The 25,636-nt window shown below is 41.9% G+C and overlaps 1 protein-coding gene across 8 annotated transcripts in view; it reads right to left on the bottom strand.

Moving 5' to 3' along the window:
• PPFIA2 (PTPRF interacting protein alpha 2) overlaps positions 1-25,636 on the bottom strand; it is a 266,876-nt gene that overhangs the window by 73,191 nt on the left and 168,049 nt on the right. For all 8 annotated transcript variants that reach the window (XM_081878567.1, XM_081878560.1, XM_081878561.1 and 5 more), the window contains 4 exons: positions 25,269-25,370; positions 18,241-18,405; positions 14,308-14,382; positions 600-716 (listed from right to left, as the gene is read on the bottom strand). In XM_081878567.1, the coding sequence (XP_081734693.1) occupies positions 600-716; positions 14,308-14,382; positions 18,241-18,405; positions 25,269-25,370 (459 nt within the window). The remainder of the gene's footprint in view (positions 1-599; positions 717-14,307; positions 14,383-18,240; positions 18,406-25,268; positions 25,371-25,636) is intronic.

Genomic DNA, 25,636 nt, shown 5'->3' with positions numbered 1-25,636 from the left:
ATATTCCGTTAAAGGGATCCGGGTGTGTAGATTCTGTTTGAAACCTGGGTAAGGGTTAGGGCCATGCCACGACCCCATCGGGGACCCTGGGGGAGCTCACAGTTAATGTACAACAACAGGAACTCCCCCTACTGGTAGTTGACCTTTATGAGACTACCTGCATGATGGGCAGGAGTCTGATATAGTCGGTGCAGTTCCAGTGCCTAAGCCAATACTGCTCACATCTGCAACCAATAAAGTTGTGGCCTTATTTATCCCATTAACCCAAAATACTGGTGTCTGTGTGTTTCATTATCAAAGAAATGGGGGTGGGGCTCGGGGCCTCGCCATGCAACCTGATGCTGTATGAAACTTCTTCACTACTATCTTAATTAGAAAGAAGCAGCTTTAATTTCTGTAGGAGGGCATAAACAAAAGAGACTGCTCAAGGCATTGATTCAGAATACACTAGCGACTCATCTTGCATAGGTGCCAGGTTTTATTCATCACATTAAGTTCATCTTAGAAGGCAGAAATGGATTTGGGAGCTTAGAGCAGTGGGCTTTGATTTGAACTTTTCAAATGACGAAGACTCTCAAAGGGAAGCTGTTACTTTATACCTTTTCATGAACTTTTTGTCCAGGCTCCATTCCTTTAATAAGCTCTGAGTCAGTAGGACCCTCTCCTGATGCCATTTTCCTTTGAATGTGTGCATTTTGTTCACGCAAAGCTAGAATCTAGAAAAGAATTAAGATTAAGGTCAGAACAAACAGCAAGTAAGAATTTCATTTCTTGAGCACAAATACACAGCATTCTAAGCAGTAATGTGACAACATTTTAACATTATTCTCCACATTGTATCAATATGCTACAAATCTAAATGTGGAAAAATATTTAAAGATGGTGTCTCTTGTTATCATCTTTCTTCACCACCCTTAAATGCTATCATTTTATATCTTCCTTCAAGCCTTTATCAGCTATGCATTTGAAAGAACTAGTTTATGTGATTATGAAAGGTCAAACTAAGCGTGATGCAGCAGTTCCATGATTGGAACTTGCAACATATTTTTCCTCTCTTAAAATGCACCCACAGTCAGTGGGGGAGCTGATATGGATCAAGACCATGGTCAGGGAGAGTTTTTAACAATAAGTTATCAATTGGGGGAAACATTTGCATTGAGGGGCCATTTCCAAAAGGAAAAGAGAGCAAAGAGGGGTAACTCATCTTCTCTGTACCATAATCCTAATTGAGGACACCCTCCTTCCCACACAGCTATGCTTTGTAAAGGGAAGAGATGAAATCAAACCCTTTAAGAGAATAGAGCACACCAGCAGCCTAATAGGTTTATCAGCAAAATTGTTAATGATACTGCACTTTACAATACTAGAGAACCAGGGCCATCTTATCCATAGGAGCTAAGGGTGCAGGGCACCCAGGCGCAGGGCTCTCAGGGGCGCCAGGCTGAGAGTCCGGGGCCTGAGAGTTGAGTCTGGGGATGAGCCCGCCTGTCGGTCGGAGCACTGCAGCGGGCTCTTCTGCTGCGGGTGGCTCTGTGCCATGAGTTCGGGGGTGACCGAGCCAGCAAGAAGCTGAGGCGGCTGGCTGGCTCCGCTCTCCTGCGTGCCTGGGACTGGGCAACCTGGGGAGGAGGCGCCAGGCAGATCTTTGCACCCTGGCGATGCATATACTTAAGACAGCCCTGTAGAGAACACACCCCTCAAAAAGCACAGAAGCCAGCATGGTTTTACTTCAGCATCCCAATTTCTGTTCGTAAGACTAATACTCAGAGGGAAAAAAAAATAGTATATGTAGATTGAAATCGTTTGATCTCATAGACACTCAGATCAGCAAGATCACTCAGTACAAGTTTTACACAAGGTTGCTTCTAACAGATGTGAACAGAACTTCAATTTCCAAAATAGCTCTATATTTTTCAAAAATTGTATTTAACTGTGCAGTGGGGGTGATGAAGCAATAACATCCATTGATTTCTACCAGTTGGGACACATCCTTATTGGGTTAGAAGAGCAGTACTGGATTATGCTATGGGACACATATGCCTTCTTCATACAGTGGTACCTCAGGTTAAGAACTTAATTCGTTCTAGAGGTCTGTTTTTAACCTGAAACTGTTCTTAACCTGAAGCACCACTTTAGCTAATGGGACCTCCTGCTGCCGCTGCTGCACGATTTCTGTTCTCATCCCGAACAAAGTTCTTAACTCGAGGTAATATTTCTGGGTTAGCGGAGTCTGTAACCTGAAGCGTCTGTAACCTGAAGTGTCTGTAACCCAAGGTACCACTGTACATTACAACCACAAAGCAGCAAACCCAGCTTAAATAGGCTGTGGGGCCATGCATTCCCTCACTGTTGTCTTTCCATATTCTCAGATAACTTGTTCCACTTTGGGGGGGTTCCTTGCACAACTGAGGATATGTTTAAAAATGGTTCCCCACTGCAGCAGTTATAACAGAATACAGGGTAGCTGGCTTGAGTCATCAGGCTAAAAGACATAGTCCTAAATCCAGCACTTTTTTTTTTCCTTAAAAAAAGGTTAGGGGTACTCTCATTTTGACTCAAGAAAATCACCAATCGGGAAAATCAGAAAAATAAATACAGTAAATGGACAAAAGGCAGCCAATTGGGGGTGGAACTGACGATTCACCGTGCTAGAGAATAAACTAATTTTTTAAAAAAGTTTTTAAGTTTCTTCTCCTGCCAGATTCAGGTTTAAGGGTATGCGTACCCCTGTGCCCCCCACCCGAAAAAAGCACTGCCTGAATCCCTTTTTTCCTCCCATAGTGCCATCATGGGTGCCATACCTGAAGAGGGCTGTAGCATCTGCCAACTCAAAACTGCCTGCCAATGTCTAAGTAAGCAACTTGCATGACACAACCTAATTGGTCCTGAACCCCTGCAAGTGGCAGCCAATGAGGAGGAAGGGAGGTGGGGGAAAGTAGAGTATCACAATGTCACATTACACATCACACTTAGTTTGGCATTACTGGGATGTGGTGACAGAAGTGGGGGAAGTGATGTCCACACTGTTGCTGTCATACACAATTTAGATCTAACTGTAAGGAAGCTCCTTATACCCTTTCTTTTTCTAGAAAAGGAAATACTCACATTATAAAGGATATAGAAAGACAACAAAGGGCAATGTTTGAATTGTGCTGAATCACTGCCTCAGTTTTGATCACAAAGTGTGTCTAGGCATTTTAGCTGCAATGATAACAGTAAAAAATAATAATACTGGGAAATGGTAAAGGAATCTATGCCAGATGAGCTCTTATTCATTTTGGTGAGCATGAAATTCCGATGGTAATGATACATGTTATTTATTTATAAACTGTCTTTATCGCTTTTTATCCAAAGCAGAAAAGATCTAAGAGAGAAATAAATTGGACACAATACATTCATAATGTAACATGCCATTACATGCAACCATTTCACAGCTCAAGGGATTAATAAAATAAAAAAGTGGGTTGCTTAAATGTTGCACAGCAGGGTGGATATCTAAAGTGACTGGTCACATTGCTCAACTAAGAATCAGAGGCTGTAGAAATCATTATTAGACTTGGTGGGGGATCTATGAAATGGAACAGAGACCTTCTGCTCTGATGCAGCCATAATGTAATTCTGAGCTAAGTAACAAAAACACACTTCCATTTCATTTGCTCTGAAACAGAAACAGCCCAAAATTAATAGGAAAAGGTTCACATTTGTTTTACACCCACCTGGAATACAGATAGTTCATTTATCTTAAAAGAGTCATAGAAATAAAAGCTACAATGGGCATAAACAACACCTACCTATTGGACCCCTAAATTAAATTGGTGTGTTTCCATTAACTTAATTTCCAGAGGATATCATGGTCCACACTTGAAAACAGAAATCCAGGTTGGTTTCTGTGCATATACTTGTGTCTCTGAACTATACTTGCTGGCCCATGCTGAAACACAACACAGGCAGAGCGAAATATGCCTTTAAGGAAAATTTATCAGGCACCAACCTGCTCTTTCACCAGGAGGCCAAATATTAGAACTTCCTTAAGCCTTAGCCAAAAAATAAAAGAAACAATCAAAATGCAAAAATGGAGGGAAATGGAAAGAAAATATAATGCTGTTAGAGAGGGTGGGGAAACTCTGGGCCAGTCCATTTAGCCCATGAAGCTGTTATGGACAAGCCACACCCATCTGCTTTACACCTGAGGTTGGGGGGGCGGGGAGTAAAGATTAGTGGCTGGGCCAAAGTACTGTGACCCCCAATGAGCTGGATGGAAGAGAAAGAACCTATTCCCCAAACCAAGGTCTTTCCTCTTTCACTATAATAAAGATTTCAGTCTCCGCATTATACATTATGCATTTACTTTATGGAACAGAAATAAATAAAAGAAATTATATACAGTGGTGGCTGATTATTAAAAGCAGACATGGCAATGATATAGATCGGCTTCTTATCCAAGGGAAATCCAATGCTGTTTTTTTTCCTTAATGTTCCTTGCATTTAAAAACATCAGTCAGCAAAACGGATTAAATTATGTCAGTCTAATTATCTTGATTGTAATTTGCTTCCAATTCAATCACTTGTCTAGGATGTACTAAAAGGGCTTAATTTAATTAACAGTATAGTAAAAATGTAAAGAGGTCAAGGTCTATTTTCAGAGGAGGTTTGTCAGGTGTGTATAACATTTGAAAACACCTTATCTCGCCTCTCCTGTTAATTTGCAGTTCTTTTTTTCTTGGGGCAAAAATATGCTTTCCTTCTTATTTAAAGGAAAACCAAAAGTACAAGTATTTGCTCTGCAAAATGGTGTATCTAGGAAAAGCGAATAGTGGCATCCACACTATGCCCTGTGGGTTCTTTGCAGGGGGTGGGGGCAGGGACTGTGCTTGGCACCTGCAGCCACAACCAACAGCCCTGCCACTTCCTGCCCACCCAGTGAGGCTCGCCACCACCTCCCTTCCTAGAACATGAGGCATTGCTGGCACTGCTACTGCTAAATTTTAGTGGCAGAACAAAAACATTGGGGGTATCGTCATCAGGAAGAGAAGGAGTCAGGGAAGAGATGAAGCCAATGGGACCCCACATCCCCCAGTCATGCCCCGGTTGGATCTTCTTTGGAGGATAATAAGAATAATTCCAGCAGATTATTAAAATGCAGTGGTACCTCAGGTTAAGTACTTAATTCGTTCCGGAGGTCCGTACTTAACCTGAAACTGTTCTGAACCTGAAGCACCACTTTAGCTAATGGGGCTTCCCGCTGCTGCCGTGCTGCCGGAGCACTATTTCTGTTCTCATCCTAAAGCAAAGTTCTTAACCTGAAGCACTATTTCTGGGTTAGTGGAGTCTGTAACCTGAAGCGTATGTAACCCGAGGTACCACTGTACAATGATTCAGCAAATATTAAAAGCTTCCCTAAACAGGGCTGCCTTCAGGTGTCTTCTAAAAGTCAGATAATTGTTTATTTCCTTGACATCTGATGGGAGGGTGTTCCATAGGGTGGGCACCACTACCGAGAAGGCCCTCTACCTGGTTCCCTGTAACTTCACTTCTCGTAGTGAGGGAACCACCAGAAGGCCCTCAAAGCTGAACCTCAGTGTCCGGGCAGAACGATGGGGGTGGAGACACTCCTTCAAGTATACTGGGCCGAGGCTGACCTAGGGCTCTCAGAGGAACACCCTGTGTTAAGCGCCCAGGGCCCTCAGGGAAACTGGCAATCTGACTTTCCCTTTTTCAGATTCAGAGACAGATACTGAGCAGCCACCAAGCCCTAGGGACCACAGCTGCCTCAAGATACAGGCTCCGTTGGCTACCAGATTCTAAAGTGCCGGGTGACGAATACTCGTGAGGAAGCTAGTCATTGCAGAAGACCAAATCTGTAAGCAACATGGGTGCCTTGTTGCTGTCTTCTGGGTGGAGATCTAAAAGCCTTCAGTTGCAGGCATAGAGTACCAGAACATCTTTGTGCCAGCTTCCTGACTCATGGGTCACTGCCACCTAGGTGTTCACCGAGCTTGCCATGTTTGAACCTCTGACTGTTTCTGAACCTTGCTTCTTGGGTTGCCCCAGTGAGAGGAGAGAGACTTTCTGTTCCTCAGCAGGCAATAGCATTTACACCTGCCTTGCCCCACCTAGCCTTTCAGCAGACTATGACTTTGAGAACAGCAGGAGGAGCAGCAGCAGCCACTGGACATATACATATATAAAGGTAAAGGACCCCTGACAGTTAAGTCCAGTCACAAATGACTCTGGGGTTGCAGCGCTCATCTCTCTTTACTGGCCGAGGGAGCCGCCATTTGTCCACAGACAGTTTTCCCAGGTCTTGTGGCCAGCACGACTATGCTGCTTCTGGTGAAACCAGAGCAGCGCACGGAAATGCCATTTACCTTCCCGCCGGAGCGGTACCTATTTATCTACTTGCACTTTGACGTGCTTTCAAACTGCTAGGTTGGCAGGAGCAGGGACCGAGCAACGGGAGCTCACCCCATTGCACGGATTTGAACTGCTGACCTTCCGATCACCAAGCCCTAGGCTTAGTGGTTTAGACCACAGTGCCACCCGTGTGCCACACACAAACACAGTGGTACCTCGGGTTACAGACGCTTCAGGTTACTCCGCTAACCCAGAAATAGTACCTCGGGTTAAGAACTTTGCTTCAGGATGCGAACAGAAATTGTGCGGCAGCAGCGGGAGGCCCATTAGCTAAAGTGGTACCTCAGGTTAAAAACAGTTTCAGTTTAAGAGCGGACCTCCAGAACGAATTAAATTCTTAACCCGAGGTACCACTGTGTGTATATATATATGTATGTATTTATATATGTGTGTGTGTATATGTGTGTGAATTTTGGGACTACAATTCCAATCACCCCTGACCACTGGTCCTGTTAGCTAGGGATGATGAGAGTTGTAGTCTAAAAACAGCTGGAGGGTCAAGTTAGGTCACTACTGTTTTACATGGTTTTGTATGTTTTGTGGTATTTTATGCATTGTGATTTGTTGTTACTTTTATTGGTTATAGATTGGCAATTCTTTATTGTGGTTGAACTGTTTGTTATTTGCTGTTTACTATTAGATTCTGATGGATTGTTGAATGTTGCTTTGTTTGATATGTTATTTTAAAGTTAGCGTGACTTTTATGCTGGAACAGATTGTTACTATTAATGTTTGATGTTTTATTATGTTTTTATGTCTTGGAAGCTACCCACAGTGGCTTGGGTAACCCAGTCAGATGGGCGGGGTATAAATGAAATATTATTATAATTATTATTATTATTGACTTCTACTTGACTTTACATCTTAGATTGCCCCTGTTGATGTCTTGCTGCTCTGATCTGTGTGCAACCTGAATCAGGATACCCCCCCTCCCCAGGAAAGCCCTGGCATGGTACCCCAGCATAACAGAATATTTCCTGTCAATGGTTTCATTCTCACCTCCCGCACCAAATTCTCTTAACCTTTAATCACTCAAGCTTGTTTTCCAGACAAACTGTAACAACTTTAACATTTACAAACAGATGTTCCACATCCTATTAAAAATCTAGTGGGAAACTATATTTGTTTCACTGCAGCAAACAGTATTCAAAATCAGGCTTCCTTCTTACCCTTCTTAGGAACAGATTTCTTCTACACAGATGCCAATGCTAAATAAAATGTCTTGTGTCAGACCTCCATCTTGCATCTAAAGCCTTGAAGAGCCAGATAATTGAGAAAGCATCTATCCACATATGTTCAATTCTATACTAGTCAAACAAAATCTTGAGAGGAAGCTGGGATAAGAAGGATCCCCTTTGTCTTTGGAAGATAAGCTTATGTAAAAATGTAGATTTTGCCAGCTTTGTGACCGCCATGTATTAAGCAAACAATGCAAAACGACCACATTCACACGTCACAATTGGGGATAAGAAAATCTGTCCATTTTTATTTCTCTCAGTTTCTCATTCCCCCCCCCCCCAATTTTAAGTTTGGTTGCCCATGTTTCCAAAACAGTTTGCCATCCTTTATTTTTAAAGTCTTCATTAAAATCCACCAGCATTTTAGTGCAAATTTCTCTTACTACACACTTGCTTGGGTGCAGTTTGTATGCATAATGTGCTTTTGCATATTATTTCCACTAATATATGCATGTATATGCACACTTTATGCAAGTATATGCATTTTGGTACAACTGACTTCACTGGAGAACTGCAATGCAAAATTCACGGCACAAAGCATAGTGTGATGGTGTGCTTGGATATAAGCTAAGTAAGATAAAATGTTATGATTCTGTAAGCAAAGACTATAATGAAGACAGAATAAATGCAAATAAATTATATTTGGCATTTAAGATACAGCCTGCTTGCTCAATTTCTATTCCTGAGTTCTAGGTACAAATTATACTCAAGCCTTCTGAATAATAACAATAATTCTCCAGCTCCTAGTGTGGTTTCATTCATTTCTAATCTGATTAGTCACCACCTTCTCACTTAAAAATAGGGTGCCTGCTTATACATCCAGTTTAAAAGATATATATTTAGAATTGGTGGGGTTTTAAAATCTAAATAAATATACATTATTTTTATTTAGATAAATAGCCTACTTTTGTTTGAATATCTAACAGGGATATCTTACATTTAAAGAGCCTTGGCCTTGTATACCTGAAGGAGCATCTCCATCTCCGTTGTTCAGACCGGACACTGAGATCCACCTCTGAGGGCCTTCTGGTGGTTCCCTCACTGGGAAAAGTGAGGTTACAGGGAACCAGGCAGAGGGCCTTCTCAGTAGTGGCACCCACCCTGTGGAACACTCTACCTTCACATGTCAAGGAAATTTTAAAAATATGACTTTTAGAAGACATCAGAAGGCAGCCCTGTATAGGGAAGTTTTTAATGTTTGATGTTTTATTATGTTTCTGTAAATGCTGGAAGCTGCCCAGAGTGGCTGGGGCAGCCCAGTCAGATGGACAGGGTACAAGTAATAAAATTATTGTTCATTATTGTTCTTAAATATGTGTGCAAAGACAATTGGATTTTCAAGAAAATTGATTACCATCAGTTTGCCAGAACCGAAACCTAAGATTTTTATATCAATAAGATGTTCTATATATTTTAGGTTGGAAATTGCCATGGGATGCCATTTATGGTGGCAACCTTGGGGCCAGAATAGAACATATCTTGCCTTTGTTCTTTGGTTGAGAGTCAACTTGCCAAATGATAGCTTATGGTCATAATCATAGGCTGATATGATGCTTAAATGGCTACATACCTGATGCAAAAGTAACATGTACAGTGGTACCTTGTTTTGAGTCCGGGATCCGTTCTGGAGCCCCGGACACTTGACAAAAGGGACGCTCGATGAAAGGGACGCTCTGCGCACACACGCAGAGTGGTGTGCGCTTCTGCGCATCCACGAGCAGCAAACATGGAAGTAACCCGTTCCGGTACTTCCAGGTTTGCAGCGGACATTCGCCAAAATGGACGGTCAACAGGGTGGACGTTTGAGGAGATATTACTGTATAATATTTTCTCAGATAGATTGCATCACAACTCAATGGTATACAGGCTGTGGCTACACCATCTTGCCAGAAAATTGTAAATGCCTACTTTCTTAGTCAGTGATGGAACATGCCAAATTCAGTGAAGTTTATTTCTTTACATACTGTATTTGTCCAATTTGTGAACCCCTTCCCATTTCAAGCTTCGCAAACAAGTTTGAACTGCTTCCTCCATTGCCTTCATAATTGCAATGCAAATGAATGCAGTGTTAATGAGAACCTGCAGTTTAATGTGTGCTGCTTCGATGTGATAGGAAGCTAAAGCAAGAGAACCTTTTAAAATTCTGATTCTGTTAACCAACATGCAGAAATTCCCCACAAACTACTTTAATATTATGTGTGGGGGGGGGTGGGGGTGGACACCTTAGGTTAAATGATGAGGTTAAGGCAGAAGAGATGGCTTGAATGCTGAAGCACTCAAGATTTCCCATTCTCAACAGCAGGGGGTCTACTTCTTCGATCTGTTATTCGTTTAATAGCACATATATGGCATCTGTGTTGTGAAAAGGCAATCAAAATATTTTCAGCCACAGGAAGACGCTACGTTGCAGTAAGGACGGCTTTATATGGCATTTATCACTAGTGCAAGTTGCACTTTAAGGGAACAAAAGGCAGAAGAAAAGGCCTTTCAGAGTTTCAAAAACTGGTTTGGGATGTTGCTTTCAGCAACCACAAAGCCCTTTTCATCCTCTTCTTAGGTGAAAGGATGCTATAAAGCACCTTTCTACCCAAAATGGGTTTCTTTCTCTCTACTTCAACTTTAAAAACAAAGGATTCCATCTCAGATAGAGTTCCAGCAGACACTCTTCCTAGAAGAACCGTGGAACGAAATCTCAGTGAAAACCACTTATTCTACACAATTGCCAGCTGCACCACAGATTCTTTTACCCAGGGCTGAAGTTGATTTACAAAACCAGGTAAAAAGTAACCACAATTAGCATTACTGTCAGCATCTGCATAATGCCACGTAGGCAATGCTGATGAGAAGAGTGGGTGAATTTGTATGGAAGAGGAAGGAGAAGCACGCCTGAATATCATCTTGCTTTGAAAGTGAAAGCTAGCTTTGCAAACATTTACATGCCAGTTGATTGTAATGAAACCTCAAAGTGGTTTATATATAATGTATGTGACACTTAAGGAAAGTCAGTATTTAAGTAGAGATGAACAGGACTTCCCCACATCCCAATAAATGCAAGTGCCTTACTAAAACTTTGGATTTTCTCATCCCTCAGATTCCTCAAATGTTTCTCCCTGACATATATGCCTGGAAGTTCCCACAGTGCCCAGCCACCCTGAATAAGTTGCCCACAAACAGGAGCAGCCACTGTCTTTTGGGAACCTACAAGCACTTTTTCACACTATCTCCCCTCCTCTGACACGTAAAGGGGGGGGGGGGGAAAGGTAAAGGACCCCTGGACGGTTAAGTCCAGTCAAAGGTGACTATGGGATGTGGTGCTCATCTCACTTTGAGGCTGAGGGAGCTGGTGTTTGTCCACAGACAGCTTTCAGTGTCATGTGGCCAGCATGACTAAACAACTTCTGGTGCAATGGAACACTGTGATGGAAACCAGAGCGCACGGAAATGCTGTCTACCTTCCCGCCGCAGTGGTACCCATTTATCTACTTACACTGGCATGCTTTTGAACTGCTAGGTTGGCAGGAGCTTGGACTGAGCAATGGAAGCTCACCCCATCATGGGGATTTGAACTGCTGACCTTCTGATCGGCAAGCCCAAGAGGCTCAGTGGTTTAGAGCAAAACCACCCACTGACACGTAGACATTAGCAGCAGCCCAATGAAGAAACCCAGGCTAACATCTGACTTGTGAGGGACTAACATCTGGGACTAATTCCTGGCAAGGAGATTCAGCTGCAGAGCAGTAGCTAGAACACTGGAGGATGGAGGAGACTTGCGAGAAACATCAACAGCAGCCCGGTGCGGGGCCTCTGGGCTGTTAAGGAATTAACATCTGGTGCTGTATTTTCAACATACTGGAAACTACTTCAAAAACTTCACTTAGTAGGCAGAGTATAATAGTCATAGAATCATAGAATTGTAGAGTTGGAAGGGACCACAAGTATCATCTAGTCCAATCCCCTGAAATGCAGGAATATTCTGTCCAACATGGGGCTTGAACACACAACCCTAAGAGTCTCATGCTCTAGTGACTGAGCTACCAAGGCAGATAAATAAATAAATAATAAACAACAATAAACAAACAAACTAATGAGTGACGGATGGCAAGGAGGACCCACATTGCACTGTGCTCTTACCAGTGCCCAGTAAGATAGTTTAGTTTGTACAAATGTGTTACATTTAGGTCTGATGCCAGATTCCTTGGAGAAGATGGAAAGGCAGGTCAGACGTTGCAGGACCATGGATAGCTCTGAGTGAGTAACTTGCCCTGATGAAGCTTGAGAGCAGTCGGGGTCGTTTTAAGAACCTGCCCCCAGGCTCTCTCTTCTCAGGGTTCACTATCTTGTGGATTACTTTAGAGCCTTAAATGGCCAACATTCTGGAGTAAAAATGAAGACTCCTCAATTCCATAGCCTCCATCCTGGCACATCCCTGGCATTGCTGATCCAGTGAGGAACAGTGGGAGGCACTAGGTTCCTTAGGGAACTGTGCCCATTTTCCTTGGAGCTCATTTTGATCATTCTGGGATGTCCCAAGATGATATGTAACAGGATTAGTTGCCTCCTGATCTCCAGCAGGAGACTTAGAAGCTTGGACCGGGTCTTGCTCCTTAGCTGGAGACTCTACAGCCTCTTACTCAGAGTCTTGCTCTGCTGGACTCTGGGGTCATGACAAAAAGGGGCCTAAATAGCCAGATTGCAATTTTGTGGGGAGAGATAGGTTAATTTCTGGACATTCCCTGCATGTCCAGGTAGTTAATCAGGCTTTACGGGATTAATTTTAAACTGGACTGAAGGGGGGGGTTGTTATTATTTTCTGCCTCTACATAAATGTCCTAGTTAGAATTCAAATCTCTCAAATCTTGTGATCTGTAGAAGGTATTTAGATATTTAGTACTACAGTGGTACCTTGGGTTACATACACTTCAGGTTACATATGCTTCAGGTTACAGACTCCGTTAACCCAGAAATAGTGCTTCAGGTTAAGAACTTTGCTTCGGGATAAGAACAGAAATTGTGCTCCGGCGGTGCGGCAGCAGCAGGAGGCCCCATTAGCTAAAGTGGTGCTTCAGGTTAAGAACAGTTTCAGGTTAAGTACGGACCTCTGGAACGAATTAAGTACTTAACCCGAGGTACCACTGTATATTATTATTTTTAAAACACACTAATAAAGTTTGTGCTCCTTGCTAGTACTATTGCAATACCTATTGTTAACAAAAACTGGTGACATATAATCTGTAATTATGATCCAGGAAGGTGAAATGAAAATCCCACACTAAGAAATACACCGAGGCAGTTATGAGGGATCAAGGTTTTGTGAAGAAAAAATATTCAGCTGCACAGAAAAAGGCAGACCAAGTGGCATTGCCAGAACAGACTTCAAACATTGGATACTCAGCAAGGTACTGTTTTAACATATATTTCAAATCATCAGTACACTGCAGGTGTGGAGGAAGATAAAAATAGTAAAACTGGTAAGCAGCAATTTTTGTAGCTTCCCCCCATTCTTCCCTCTTCATTTCTGTTGTGCCTGGATTCCTCCCTTGGTTAAACAATTAGTAACTCTCTGAGAACAATAGGAGCAATGCCCAGATATTATGAATAGCTAGCTGGAACCTTAGGCAGAATACTCCTTAGACAGGAGACACAACTGGGATTTTTCAACAGAATATTGCAGTGTCTCCTTCCTCTTAATAGGAGTGCTCCTGTCCAGCTATTCCTTCAAAACAGAGCATTCCACTTTCCTCACTCGTCTGTTCTCCACTTTTCTTCTTCACCTGATACTCTACATACTGCAGCCACTGAACATGCTCAGTTCTCATTAGGTTGTGTTTTGCCCCCTTGATTTATTTAATAAATGCTTTGTTGTGCTTCTCCAAACCTCAATATTCTCCCAAGCCTGCAGAGACCTTCCTCTTATTTCTCAGTAGCCCCATTTTTGGCTGTTTTTACTGGTACTTAGCACCTGAGTTCACTGTTAGAGGACATAATGTATGTACTCATGGAATCAAGCAAAGAAACAATTTTTAAACACTTCAGTAAAAGGACCACTTTGCAAACAGCAGGAACAGAGGAGTGCTCTTGTTCATACATTAGCTGGGACAGCATCCCTGCTCATAGAGTTGCGTAGCAAACTTGCTCCCTCACTGCTACCATGTAGATAGCAGTGTGAACTGAACACTCCGCAATGGCTGGAGGTCCAGCTCAAATGGCTCTTCCCATCTTCAAAAATAGGAGGGAGAAATTGCATGATTGTGACAATAAATGAGCATTGAATTTAATGTCCTAAGATGTTTTTCTGTCTGGTGGTGCTGACGGAGGGAGGGGAGGAAGCTCACCCCACCACCCTGTGACTGAAGACAGCGAGTTTTGCAGTGAATGTATTGAAAAAGCTGTATAAACCCATGCTCTTCAATTGTAACCTAAGTGTCACAATTTGTTTTTTAAACTTTCCTGCTATCTTCGATGCTGTGGGTTTCTAACAGCTTAAGGTAAAAAACAAAAAACAAAAATCATACCCCTTTAAAAGTAGCAGGATTGCCTAAATTTTCAGAATAGAACCAAAGCAGTATCTACACAGGTTGTAAATCTAATGTTAATCCACAAAATGATATGATTAAAAAGTTACATCATACAAGACAGAGAAAAGTTCTGTATTTACCTCCTGATTAGCAGCTGCTAGTTCCTCCTCAAGTGCTGAGACTCTTTCTAAAGAAACCCTCAGTCGTTCCCTTACCTAGAAGAAGAAAAAAATTGTACCATTCAAATTATTTGAGCTCTAGAACTTGAAATAATAAATAGATGGGAGCACTTGAGGCACATATACCCCATTGTGTGGCTTGGGTGTATTGCCGTGCAGTTTTTATGGCTAAAAGGAACTGGGGAAGAAAGGGCTCTAGCAAGACTTGGGTAGTTTCTCCATATGAAGCTGCTGCACCCACACATAAATTAATTGAGTCCATCCATTTGCTATACAGTGGTATCTTGGTTCTCAAATGTTTTGGTACTCAAACAACTTGGAACCCAAACACTGCAAACCCAGAGGTAAGTGTTCTGGTTTGCAAACTTTTTTTGAAAGTAAAACATGCTCTGTTTTGAGTGTTATGCTGAGGTCTGTCTGTTTTTGCTATTTATTTTGTGTTTTTGTGGCTCTTTTTTGTGACTGTGTGGAACCCAGTTCAACTACTGATTGATTGTGTGACTGCAGTACATTATTTATTGCTTTCATTTTATGGATCAATGGTCTTGTTAGATAGTAAAATTCATGTTAAATTGCTGTTTGGGGGTTGTTTTTAAAAGTCTGGAATGGATTAGCCCATTTTGCATTACTTTCAATGGAAAAGAGCGCCTTGGTTTGGGAACACTTTGGTTTTGGAATGGACTTCCGGAATGGATTAAGTTTGAGAACCAAGCTACCACTATTTTTAACTTTCAAGACTCTGAACAAGTCTGCTTTAGAAGCCTTTGTTGAATAATGGCCTATGGTTAACTTGACCAGTCATGTAAGAAACATCACCACATACCCAGATCCCCAAATCTCTATTGGGTTGGGTAGGGGGGAATAACCAATGAACCTTCAGACATATCCCATTAGTTGGTTGGAACATGGCTTACTGGGCAATTGGAAAGTGCTGAATCTGCAAATGAAGTTGTGGTTACATTGTTGCTGCATGTTGCACTCAGACTGATTCCATGGGCCGGATGGATTTATGATCAATAATTCAACGCGCCAGCATTCAATCCACTTTTGGAAGGTTTGTAGCAGTTCAGAAGGTCTGGTGAATCACTCAGAAATAAGCAGGCAATCACCTTAGTGCAGATTCAACGCTTACCAGTTGCTTCGTAACATACCTGGTGTCACTCAAACCGCCAGAGAAAATCCTTCAATTTCAATTCTGAGTTCAAAACACAAAATGTACAATACGTAGGATGTTTCTGATTAATTGCTTGCAGAAAGTTCAAGTTCATTTCTCATTAATTAAAGTAGTTTGAGAAAACAAGGCGTCACCACTTCCCTAATAGTTTTTTTTTTATCAGTCTCAAATACTGGAAAGTGAAATTAGTCTATAAACCATACTAATCTCCAAAGACTACTGCTAGTAATGCTCATTATGTAAGTCCCAGCTACAATGTTTAAGTTCAGCAGAAAACCCAAAAACTTCCAGGGACATTTAAAATATTGTTTAAATGTGTTTGCATAGCATTGGCCTCAGTTACTCGTCTCTTACTATGCACAGCTAAATTATAAAGCTTCATTTCAGATAAAAAAGCACAGTAAATGATTTTCACATCACCTAGAAGGAGCATGTCAAAATATGGTGCAATTGTGATTCAGGCACAATATGCACTGCCCTATTTAGACTGTGATGAATCTCTGTGGGATTTCTTCCTAAAGGTAACATAGTTCCCTACAAACAGACCACTCTACACAAGCCAGCTTCTAGGGCCATAGACAAGTGGCCCATATGCCTTGACTTTCCTTATTTATCATAGCTGCCCCTCCCTGCTGCCTGGTACCTACTCTTGATAAATCACTATCCCATTTTTATTTTTATTTTTATTTTACAATTTTGTTAGTGTGAGATACCATTGTTTAGGGGTTCCCCATGGTGTTTAAAATTTAAATCTCTGAGTGGATGTCAGATGCATCGTTTCTAGTGCATATTCATATCAACACATAGGCGTGAACCCTCTCAGGCACCATGCAGTGAACAATCTGCCATTTCCCACACTTGCAGCTGCTGGTGGTATTCTCACAAACTGTTGACAATGTATTGCAAGACAATTTTATGTTTCTCATGAACACTGTCTTGGCTTTTAACTCAATAGAAGACAGGCTATTACACAGTTAATGAATACAGGAGGAAGAACAGACACCTTTAAGCAATGTTGGGGAACTGAGACTGTTATTCTCATGGTGGAAATAAGAGACAATAAAATTCCTGACACCCGCAAAGGTGTTGAGATTTTCTTAGGAAACCTCCAAGATTGTTGAGCCTCTTTGGAGAAACCTTCCCCCAAAATAGTGACTTTAAGGTTATGGAGCTGTTTCTGCTGCTTTTTCCATCACATTGCCATATTCTGTAACTGGGTTTCCCCTGACATTTTGCCGATTTGGCAAAATTCCTCCGACACCATTTTTACACCAGAAAACCAGGATATGTCAGGAATTTTCCTGACGTATGGCAAGCCTAGGTACCCCTGTATTCATACATGAATATGGGGGTCCTTACAAAAATATTAACATTCTGCTGATCAGTTGCTTGGGAAGGGGAACAAGGATTGGGTTAAACCCCTCCTCTCACCTCCTTTCCTCCCATACAGTTGACTGATAGGTTTTTAAACTGTTTGAAATGACTGCACATTTTTGGATCAGGCAGTCACACCTACACCATACATTTAAAGTATGTAACTTCCCACAAAGATTTATGGGAACTGTGGTTTGTAAGGGGTACTGGGAATTATAAGTCTGTGAGTTGTAAACTGTAGCTCCCTGGGTCTTTAGGGGAAGCCATGACTGTTGAAGTAGTATAAATGTGCTTTAAATGTAGTGAGAATATTTAGTTCAACTTGGAAATGCAGCTTGATAACTGCTTTGGGGACAGCATCAGAGATTTTCTCTCCATCTCCTGCTCCCCTCTGCCATCTCTCTCTGTCTCTCTGGGCCTAAAAGGGAATATAAACAACTTACAGTATGCAACTAGCCTGAATCAACTGGGTTTGACTTCCTGGAAGGGCCCCATGGCCCTGCATAAGTCCCATGGAAATCTCCACCACCATTCAGGGTGTGAGGCCTGCTGCCTCTGTCATGACCTTGGAAGAATATAAAATGGCACCCTGGAAGCATTATTATGTTACATATGCCAAGAGAATGAGGGAACTAGTCTAGTGTAAACAAAATAAAAAAATTCCTTCCAGTAGCACCTTCAAGACCAACTAAGTTAGTTCTTGGTATGAGCTTTCGTGTGCATGCACACTTCTTCAGATACACTGAAACAGAAGTCACCAGACCCTTCTATATAGTGAGAAGGTGGAGAGAGGTATTACTCAATAATATAATTACTCAATAAAATAAAATAATTATTATTATTTCAGAAATAGACTGGAAAGAGAAGCTGCTGAATTGCAACTTATTACCAAACTTAAAACCATGGAGAGACCTGGTCTGAACAAAGACATTGGATTCTTATCTCATTATACACGACAAAGCCATTTTTCACCTTTTCACCCCTTGCTTTTTCCTGTAAGACCTATTGCAGTCGTTAAGAGTCGTCAACAGGCTCATCACAGCTATCTGCCTATCACCCATTCCCACCACCCTTCTGAGTAATACCCCTCTCCACCTTCTCACTATATAGAAGGGTCTGGTGACTTCTGTTTCAGTGTATCTGAAGAAGTGTGCATGCACACGAAAGCTCATACCAAGAACTAACTTAGTTGGTCTTGAAGGTGCTACTGGAAGGAATTTGTTTTGTTTTGTTTTGACTATGGCAGACCAACACGGCTACCTATCTGTAACTAGTCTAGTGTAGGCATACATGACAAAGCTTAATAAATATATGCTGAGTCAGTAAGCTGATTCCCCATACTTTACCTTCTCATCTAAAGCCTTGTGGTGTTCAAACAATGATTTCAGTGCTTTCAGAACCTCGACTTCACTGGAGACTCCTGAGGGGGACTGTGCTTGCCGTTTCACCACTGTCATTCTCAGCGACCTTTCATGTCTTGAAACAAGGCACTCCAAATGTTCCAGTAACAGCTATTGGATTCAATATATATATATAAAATGAAAGTTAGCTCATTTTCACCTGAAGGTCACCGGCACCATAATTCTAGTTCAAAATGATAATGACACAGGCAGGTTTCACCGTACTTGAAGGTTTATGGTGACTCTGTTTGGCAGTTTTCCATGATATTATTGCAGAGAACATAAAGGGGAATAAAGTATAAATGTGATTAATATCTACTGAACTCTCATGCAAATTTTCCAAGATGGCAAATTGTTCCACTCACCTTTGTTGTGTCCAAACTAAGACATTTTAGGACATTGAAATATTGTTAAATGGAACTACTTAAACCGTCAGATTAAAGAAACATATCACAGTGCAGTATGTAACAGATGCTGAAATTAGTTGCACAACTGCATTTCAAAACATGAACAGATATGCAAAAAACAAACGTTTTTTATTAACATTTTGAGTTTCTGTATTTGATCAAAAGGGGTTGTATTCAATGCCAGCACTCATGTAACAAACTCCCTCTTGTAACCTTTTGGAATGTATTTCCCACATTCATGGCTGCAGGAACAGACTTGAGGAGAGGTGAATAAAGAGAGGGCTTATCCACACCTTTTGCCTTGCTCTTTACATGCACAGGCCCAATACTGAGAAGCTCTATGTCTGAGCGCTCTTTTTGTTGCCCTAGAGCTTTCCCTGTGAAAACCCACTCTTTAAAGCTGAAGCGCAACAAACAGCAACTCAGGTTTTTCCTGGATTGCAGTTCGCTCCTATTGCTTCCCCCATAGCCGCAGCCTTGGATTCAAACAGAAATCAAGCTCTGACTCTCTCTGGCTTCCCAGTCTGCAGCTTTTCTTCCAGCTCCTAGCTCACCTCATGCAAATCTCAACCCTGGCCATTTCTTTTTAACTACCGGTCAGTTGAGGGAGAGAGCCCATCCATTTCTCGTCTGGCACAGACCCATTTCCTTTGTTCCCTTAATGGCCCATTACCTAGGCTATCATCTCACCAGGAAGCTAGCCTGGCTTATATTTTAACAGCTGCTGGATCCAGGGGTTAGAAGGGTCTCAGGAAACAGCCTACTCTCCCCCTGCACCACAACTCACAATAGTACATTAACATTGCCCCACTCATTTATGCTATTTTACAGCAAGCACAGCACATCATAGTGTTGTTGTTGTTTAGTCGTGTCCGACTCTTCGTGACTCCATGGACCAGAGCACGCCAGGCACTCCTGTCTTCCACTGCCTCCCGCAGTTTGGTCAAACTCATGCTGGTAGCTTCAAGAACACTGTCCAACCATCTCGTCCTCTGTCATCCCCTTCTCCTTGTGCCCTCAATCTTTCCCAACATCAGGGTCTTTTCCAGGGAGTCTTCTCTTCTCATGAGGTGGCCAAAGTATTGGAGCCTCAGCTTCACGATCTGTCCTTCCAGTGAGCACTCAGGGCTGATTTCCTTAAGAATGGATGCGTTTGATCTTCTTGCAGTCCATGGGACTCTCACCATAATTCAAAAGCATCAATTCTTCGGCGATCAGCCTTCTTTGTGGTCCAGCTCTCACTTCCATACATCACTACTGGGAAAACCATAGCTTTGACTATAGTGTTACGCTGAACTAACTCCAAGAAGTGAATAATGGATCCTTTACTTTTCCCATACCACAAAAAAATTAATTGCAGCTATAGATGCATACACCGAGGTCAAAATAAAGACTTTTCACTGCAGGGTTGTTATGTCGTAGAAAACAAAACACACCACTGGATAAATGAAAATGTGGAGTCAAGGGATAATTATGTCTGTCAACATTTTTGAGTGGCTTCACAATTCCTATCTCAGAACAATGCTGTAAGAATCGGAGAAAGAAATACGACTCAGCCCAGAGTCAGCTTCCGTGACTCAGCAGGGATCCAAACCTGAACCTCCCACTCCATTCACTTCCCCGCACTTCCCCTTGCATGTCTGTTCAAGCATTTAACAAATACATACAGGATTTAAGGCCTATGAAAGTGAGCAGCTCCTGACAGTTAAACGTTTGTGCCAGGCTGTCTATTTATCTTAAGCAACTATAGAGAGTTTTTCTCTATTGGCATAATATATGTTACTCCCTTACACCCCATTATGCCCAATATCAACAACCTCAGATATACAGATGGCACAACCTTGATGGCAGTAAGTGAGGAGGAATTAAAAAAACCTCTTAATGAGGGTGAGAGAGGAGAAAGCAAAATATGGTCTGAAGCTCAACATCAAAAAAACTAAGATCATGGCCACTGGTCCCATCACCTCCTGGCAAATAGAAGGGGAAGAAATGGAGGCAGTGAGAGATTTTACTTTCTTGGGCTCCATGATCACTGCAGATGGTGACAGCTAGTCACGAAATTAAAAGACGCCTGCTTCTTGGGAGAAAAGTGATGACAAACCTAGACAGCATCTTATAAAGCAGAGACATCACCTTACCAACAAAGGTCCATATAGTTAAAGCTATGGTTTTCCCAGTAGTGATGTATGGAAGAGAGAGCTGGACCATAAAGAAGGATGATTGGCAAAGAATTGATGCTTTTGAATTGTGGTCCTGGAGGAGACTCTTGAGAGTCCCACGGACTGCAAGAAGATCAAACCTATCCATTCTGAAGGAAATCAGCCCTGAGTGTTCACTGGAAGGACAAATCCTGAAGCTGAGGCTCCAATACTTTGGCCACCTCATGAGAAGAGAAGACTCCTTGGAAAAGACCCTGGAAAAGATTGAGGGCACAAGGAGAAGGGGACGACAGAGGACAAGATGGTTGGACAGTGTTCTTGAAGCTACCAGCATGAGTTTGACCAAACTGCGGGAGGCAGTGGAAGACAGGAGTGCCTGGTGTGCTCTGGTCCATGGGGTCACAAAGAGTCGGACACGACTAAACAACTAAATAACAACAACAACAATTAATGCTGAACCTACAAAACAAAAAATATTGCCTTAAAGGAGGATGATTACTTTGCTATTTTCTTTTTCAAAAGGTCTGCGTTGTGGAATCTAACTGTATACAAAGCAAATCTGAAACTACATTGTGGGAAAGGCATTCAAAACACACTATGTGGTGTTTTTGCAGATGTTATCCAGGGATGAGTGCTGATCTGATGTCAGAACACTGCTCTCTATAAATATTATGTACCCTACAGTAAATGTCATAAAATTATAGACACCCAGGCTCACCAAATATCTACTGTTCTTGTATCATATATGGCGCATTCTCTTTTGTATTACAGTGTTCAAAGTTGGACTACCAACTTGGCACTTGTGGATGTAATGGCACCCTTAACGTCTCCCCCTGGTAGTGGCAAAGCTTCAAGCTCTGGCAGGGAGGCGGAGAGCAGGTGGGGGCGTGGTGTGTGTCCTGGGGGAGTGGCGCGTCACCTGCGGGGGCGTGGCGCCTAGCTGGGGGTGTAGCCGCAATGGCACCCCACCGGGATCATGCCGCCAGGGCAGTGCACTCCCCCCACACCCCTGTTCCTCCACCAGTGCCCCCTGGCACCACAAAACCTCTCAGCTCCCCCACTCACTGCCCCTTTGGTCATGAGACGGTGAGGCAGGTTACCTTTTTCTCCCTCGATTCTCTTGCCCACTTCCTCTTTCATTTTTATGTGCTTTTCAAGGCTCAGATTAACTTTAATGGATCTGACTTTCACCTAAGTTTGCTTCAAACAGTGAAGTATGTTTTGTGCTTTCTCTGGGGGCTCATCCAAGGTAGGGAAGAGAGCAGTGCCCATAGATGGTGGTGTGCCCATGGCACTCTCTCAAAAATCCAAAAGTTCCCATTGGTATAATTAAAGTTGGTGGCTTCTGGTTTAGAACTTGTTTGATACCAGCCATCAGATAGATTGATGTCAGGGCTAGTTTAAGAGACTACCCGCCCCCAACAGGAAAGCTGCCCTAAACAATTTTTTTGTATAATGTTTAACACTTTAAACCTTCTTGCCGTGTGTGTTGTTGTGCTGAACACATACAGCATTTCTGTGTCAACAGTGCATATCTTTAGAAACAGTATGGGGATGCTGCATACATTTGCACTGCTACATGGGGTAAGATACTTTCACTTAAGGATTTTTTGGCAGCCATCACCTGGGAACTGTAATATTTAAATTAGACATCATGTCGAACAAAGGCAGCGAACAAGCAACTACTGTAACAATCCCTTAACAGGGATGTAGCAGTGTGATGTTTCTTTGTGTATTCTTGATTCTAGTCTGTCTTTCTAGTCTTGCATAGGAAAAGGCAAGTTACATATATTTAGGGTTATTTACTGTCAATTTATTATTTTTAAAATCTGAACCTGACTATTTTTATTTATTTAATTTATATTTTGCGCTTATCCAAAGATCACAGGACAGTTTGCAGTAAAAAAAACACAAAATACATAACAGCAGCAGCAAAACACAGCACCCGTCATAAACATTTAACGCCATAGATTGTTTAATCAGCCCAAGGCTTGAGTCAACTTCAGCCAATCATTGTAGACAGTACTGAGTGAAATGGACCAATGGTCTGACTTGGTATAAAGCAGCTTCCTAGCCGATCTTCCAGGTATGAAAGAATGGCTGTGACATATTTTACTTATACAGCAGGCTTCTGCTTTTAATTTGTAAGATGGCTGTAAGGTAGAATGATATCCTTATTCAGTGAAATCATAAAGCACTACTTAAATTTTTAATTGTGCTTTTTTAAAAAACTGCCCGTTAATAAAAGCACACAGTAATTCTTTTTCTTATTAATTGCACATTCATTTAGAGTTGAAACCCCCCTTTAAAAAGATTGTTCAAAAACATTTGTATTGCCAAAAGTGAGAGGGCAATGTAGTCGTTTTCTTGCTATGTTTTCTTTAAAACAAATAATGTGTGGGTTCTGTTGTCTATTGGCAACCAATATGTCTATATTTGCACCTCTCTCACTGCAGAACATGGCATGGTATGTTTTGCTTTTTAATAGAATAGCAGATTTTTTAATGGCTCTTTGGTAAGAACATATAGGAGTTTCCCATTATATATATTAACAATTTCTGGAAAAACTGGGCAAGACTCTGCTAGAGCCTATAGATTGTATCCAATTAAGTTTTCCCCAGAGCAGATCCATTGAAATTAATGGTCCTAAGTTAATCATAGAGTTGGAAGAGACCCTGAGGATCATCAAGTCCAGGGGTCAGCAACCTTTTCCAGCTGTGGGCCGGTCCACCGTCCCTCAGGCCATGTGGTGGGACGGACTATATTTTTTGGGGGGGGGTGAACAAATGCCTATGCCCCACAAATAACCCAGAGATGCATTTTAAATAAAAGCACACATTCTGCTCATGTGAAAACACCAGGCAGGCCCCACAAATAACCAGACCTAACCAGAACATGGAGCATCATCAAGGGGGCTGGGTACTGAATGTCTGAATAAAACTGCTGCCAGAGACAGGATACATATCCAGGTGATGTTGAGGATCCAGGAGGGCAGCAGTACTACACAATTGTTGTTGTCATTTTTTAGTCGATTAGTTGTGTCCGACTCTTCGGACCAGAGCACACCAGGCACTCCTGTCTTCCACTGCCTCCCGCAGTTTCATCAAATTCATGTTGGTCGCTTCTATAACACTGTACAACCATCTCATCCTCTGTCGTCCCCTTCTCCTTGCGCCCTCCATCTTATCCAACATCAGAGTTTTTTCCAGGGAGTCTTCTCTTCTCATGAGGTGGCCAAAGTATTGGAGCCTCAGCTTCAGGATCTGTCCTTCCAGTGAGCACTCAGGGCTGATTTCCTTCAGAATGGATAGGTTTGATCTTCTTGCAGTCCATGGGACTCTCAAGAGTCTCCTCAAGCACCACAATTCAAAAGCATCAATTCTCCAGGCGATAAGCCTTCTTTGTGGTCCAGCTCTCACTTCCATACATCACAACTGGGAAAACCAGTAAGGGGGTCCTAGACAATACAGCTCTTAAATTAAGAAGCTGCCAAAGATATGCCTTTTCCTGTGGATCCCAACTTCTACAAAGTGGTACTTGCTTTACTTCTGCCTAATGGATGAAGGCATCAAAGATACTTTTGTTTCCATACATATATTTATCCATTCTGAAGGAAATCACTGTGAAACTGGTAGTACATGGGTTGGAAGAAACATCAAACACATGACCAGGTTTCATCATGCTTATAACACTAACTCCAAAATTCCATATATAAACTGGTTCAGTATAAACATTGATCAGAAAGGTAGGGAGATAGGAATTCTGTAAGGAAGACTCCTCTACTCATCATACATTAGCACTCTTTGGTGTATCGCTGCTCTGAAAAGTCAGAACTGCTCAAAAATTATCCCAGGAATGTTCACCAGTCCACACACTGTCATATTCCAGTAACAACATTGACCATGAAAAGGTTTTGGGAATCAACTGATTAGAAGCCAAATTTGCCAATCTTTTTGGTGCTGGACACTGTTCAATTTCACACTTTGATCAAAAGCCAGACTGGGAGAAATCCAGAAAGTTAATAAATGCTAAATGAACCCAAATCTGATCAGTGAATGTCTACTTTTAAACTACTCCCCAAAGAGCAGGTGGAAAATAGAACTCAAGATATGAATTTCCAAACAAACCACTTGAACTATCAAAAGGCTATTACAAAAGAATGACATTGATGAATCGGTGGCTCTGCAAATATTGTTGGATTCTAACTTCCATCAGCTGCAGCCAGCATGTCAATAGTCAGGCATGATGGTTCTGGTCCATCAACATCTGGAGAACTACAGATTCCCCCACCCAGGCACAGAATGTATTTTCACAATTCTCATAGAATATTATAAGATAAAAAGCAGTGCTAAAATTATCTGATACATCGTTGTATAGAAAACACATAACTGATTGTTTTTATACTTACTCTTGTGTTATTCCTTTCAGCTTTCAGTTCAGAAATTTCTTCTTCTTTTTCCAGTAGTTGTTCCCTGCATGCATTTAGCTCTTTTGTAAGTGCAGCAAATTCCTGCAAAGATGGAGAAAATATGCAAGAGGAAAACATTTAGCATGAAAATATTGTATTGATTTAATCTCCAATTTCAGAAAATCTAACAAAACTAAAGCTTGAGTGCTGGAAAATTTCTAAGAACTTTTGAAAACAATGGGAATGAAATGCCTCTCTCAGATTAATATGAAGGGCCCTGCTTTGAAATGCCCTGCTTTGAAAAGTACCAAAAGTCTAGAGTTATATTCCACTGAACAGTAAAATATGCTGTCAGGTGTCAGTATAAG

Source organism: Podarcis erhardii (genome assembly GCF_964252035.2).
Source record: "Podarcis erhardii genome assembly, chromosome: 10".
In the NCBI taxonomy this organism is placed as follows: Eukaryota; Metazoa; Chordata; class Lepidosauria; order Squamata; family Lacertidae; genus Podarcis; species Podarcis erhardii.
The sequence above is the reverse complement of the archived record's forward strand: the minus strand, read 5'-3'. Positions and strand labels throughout refer to the sequence as shown.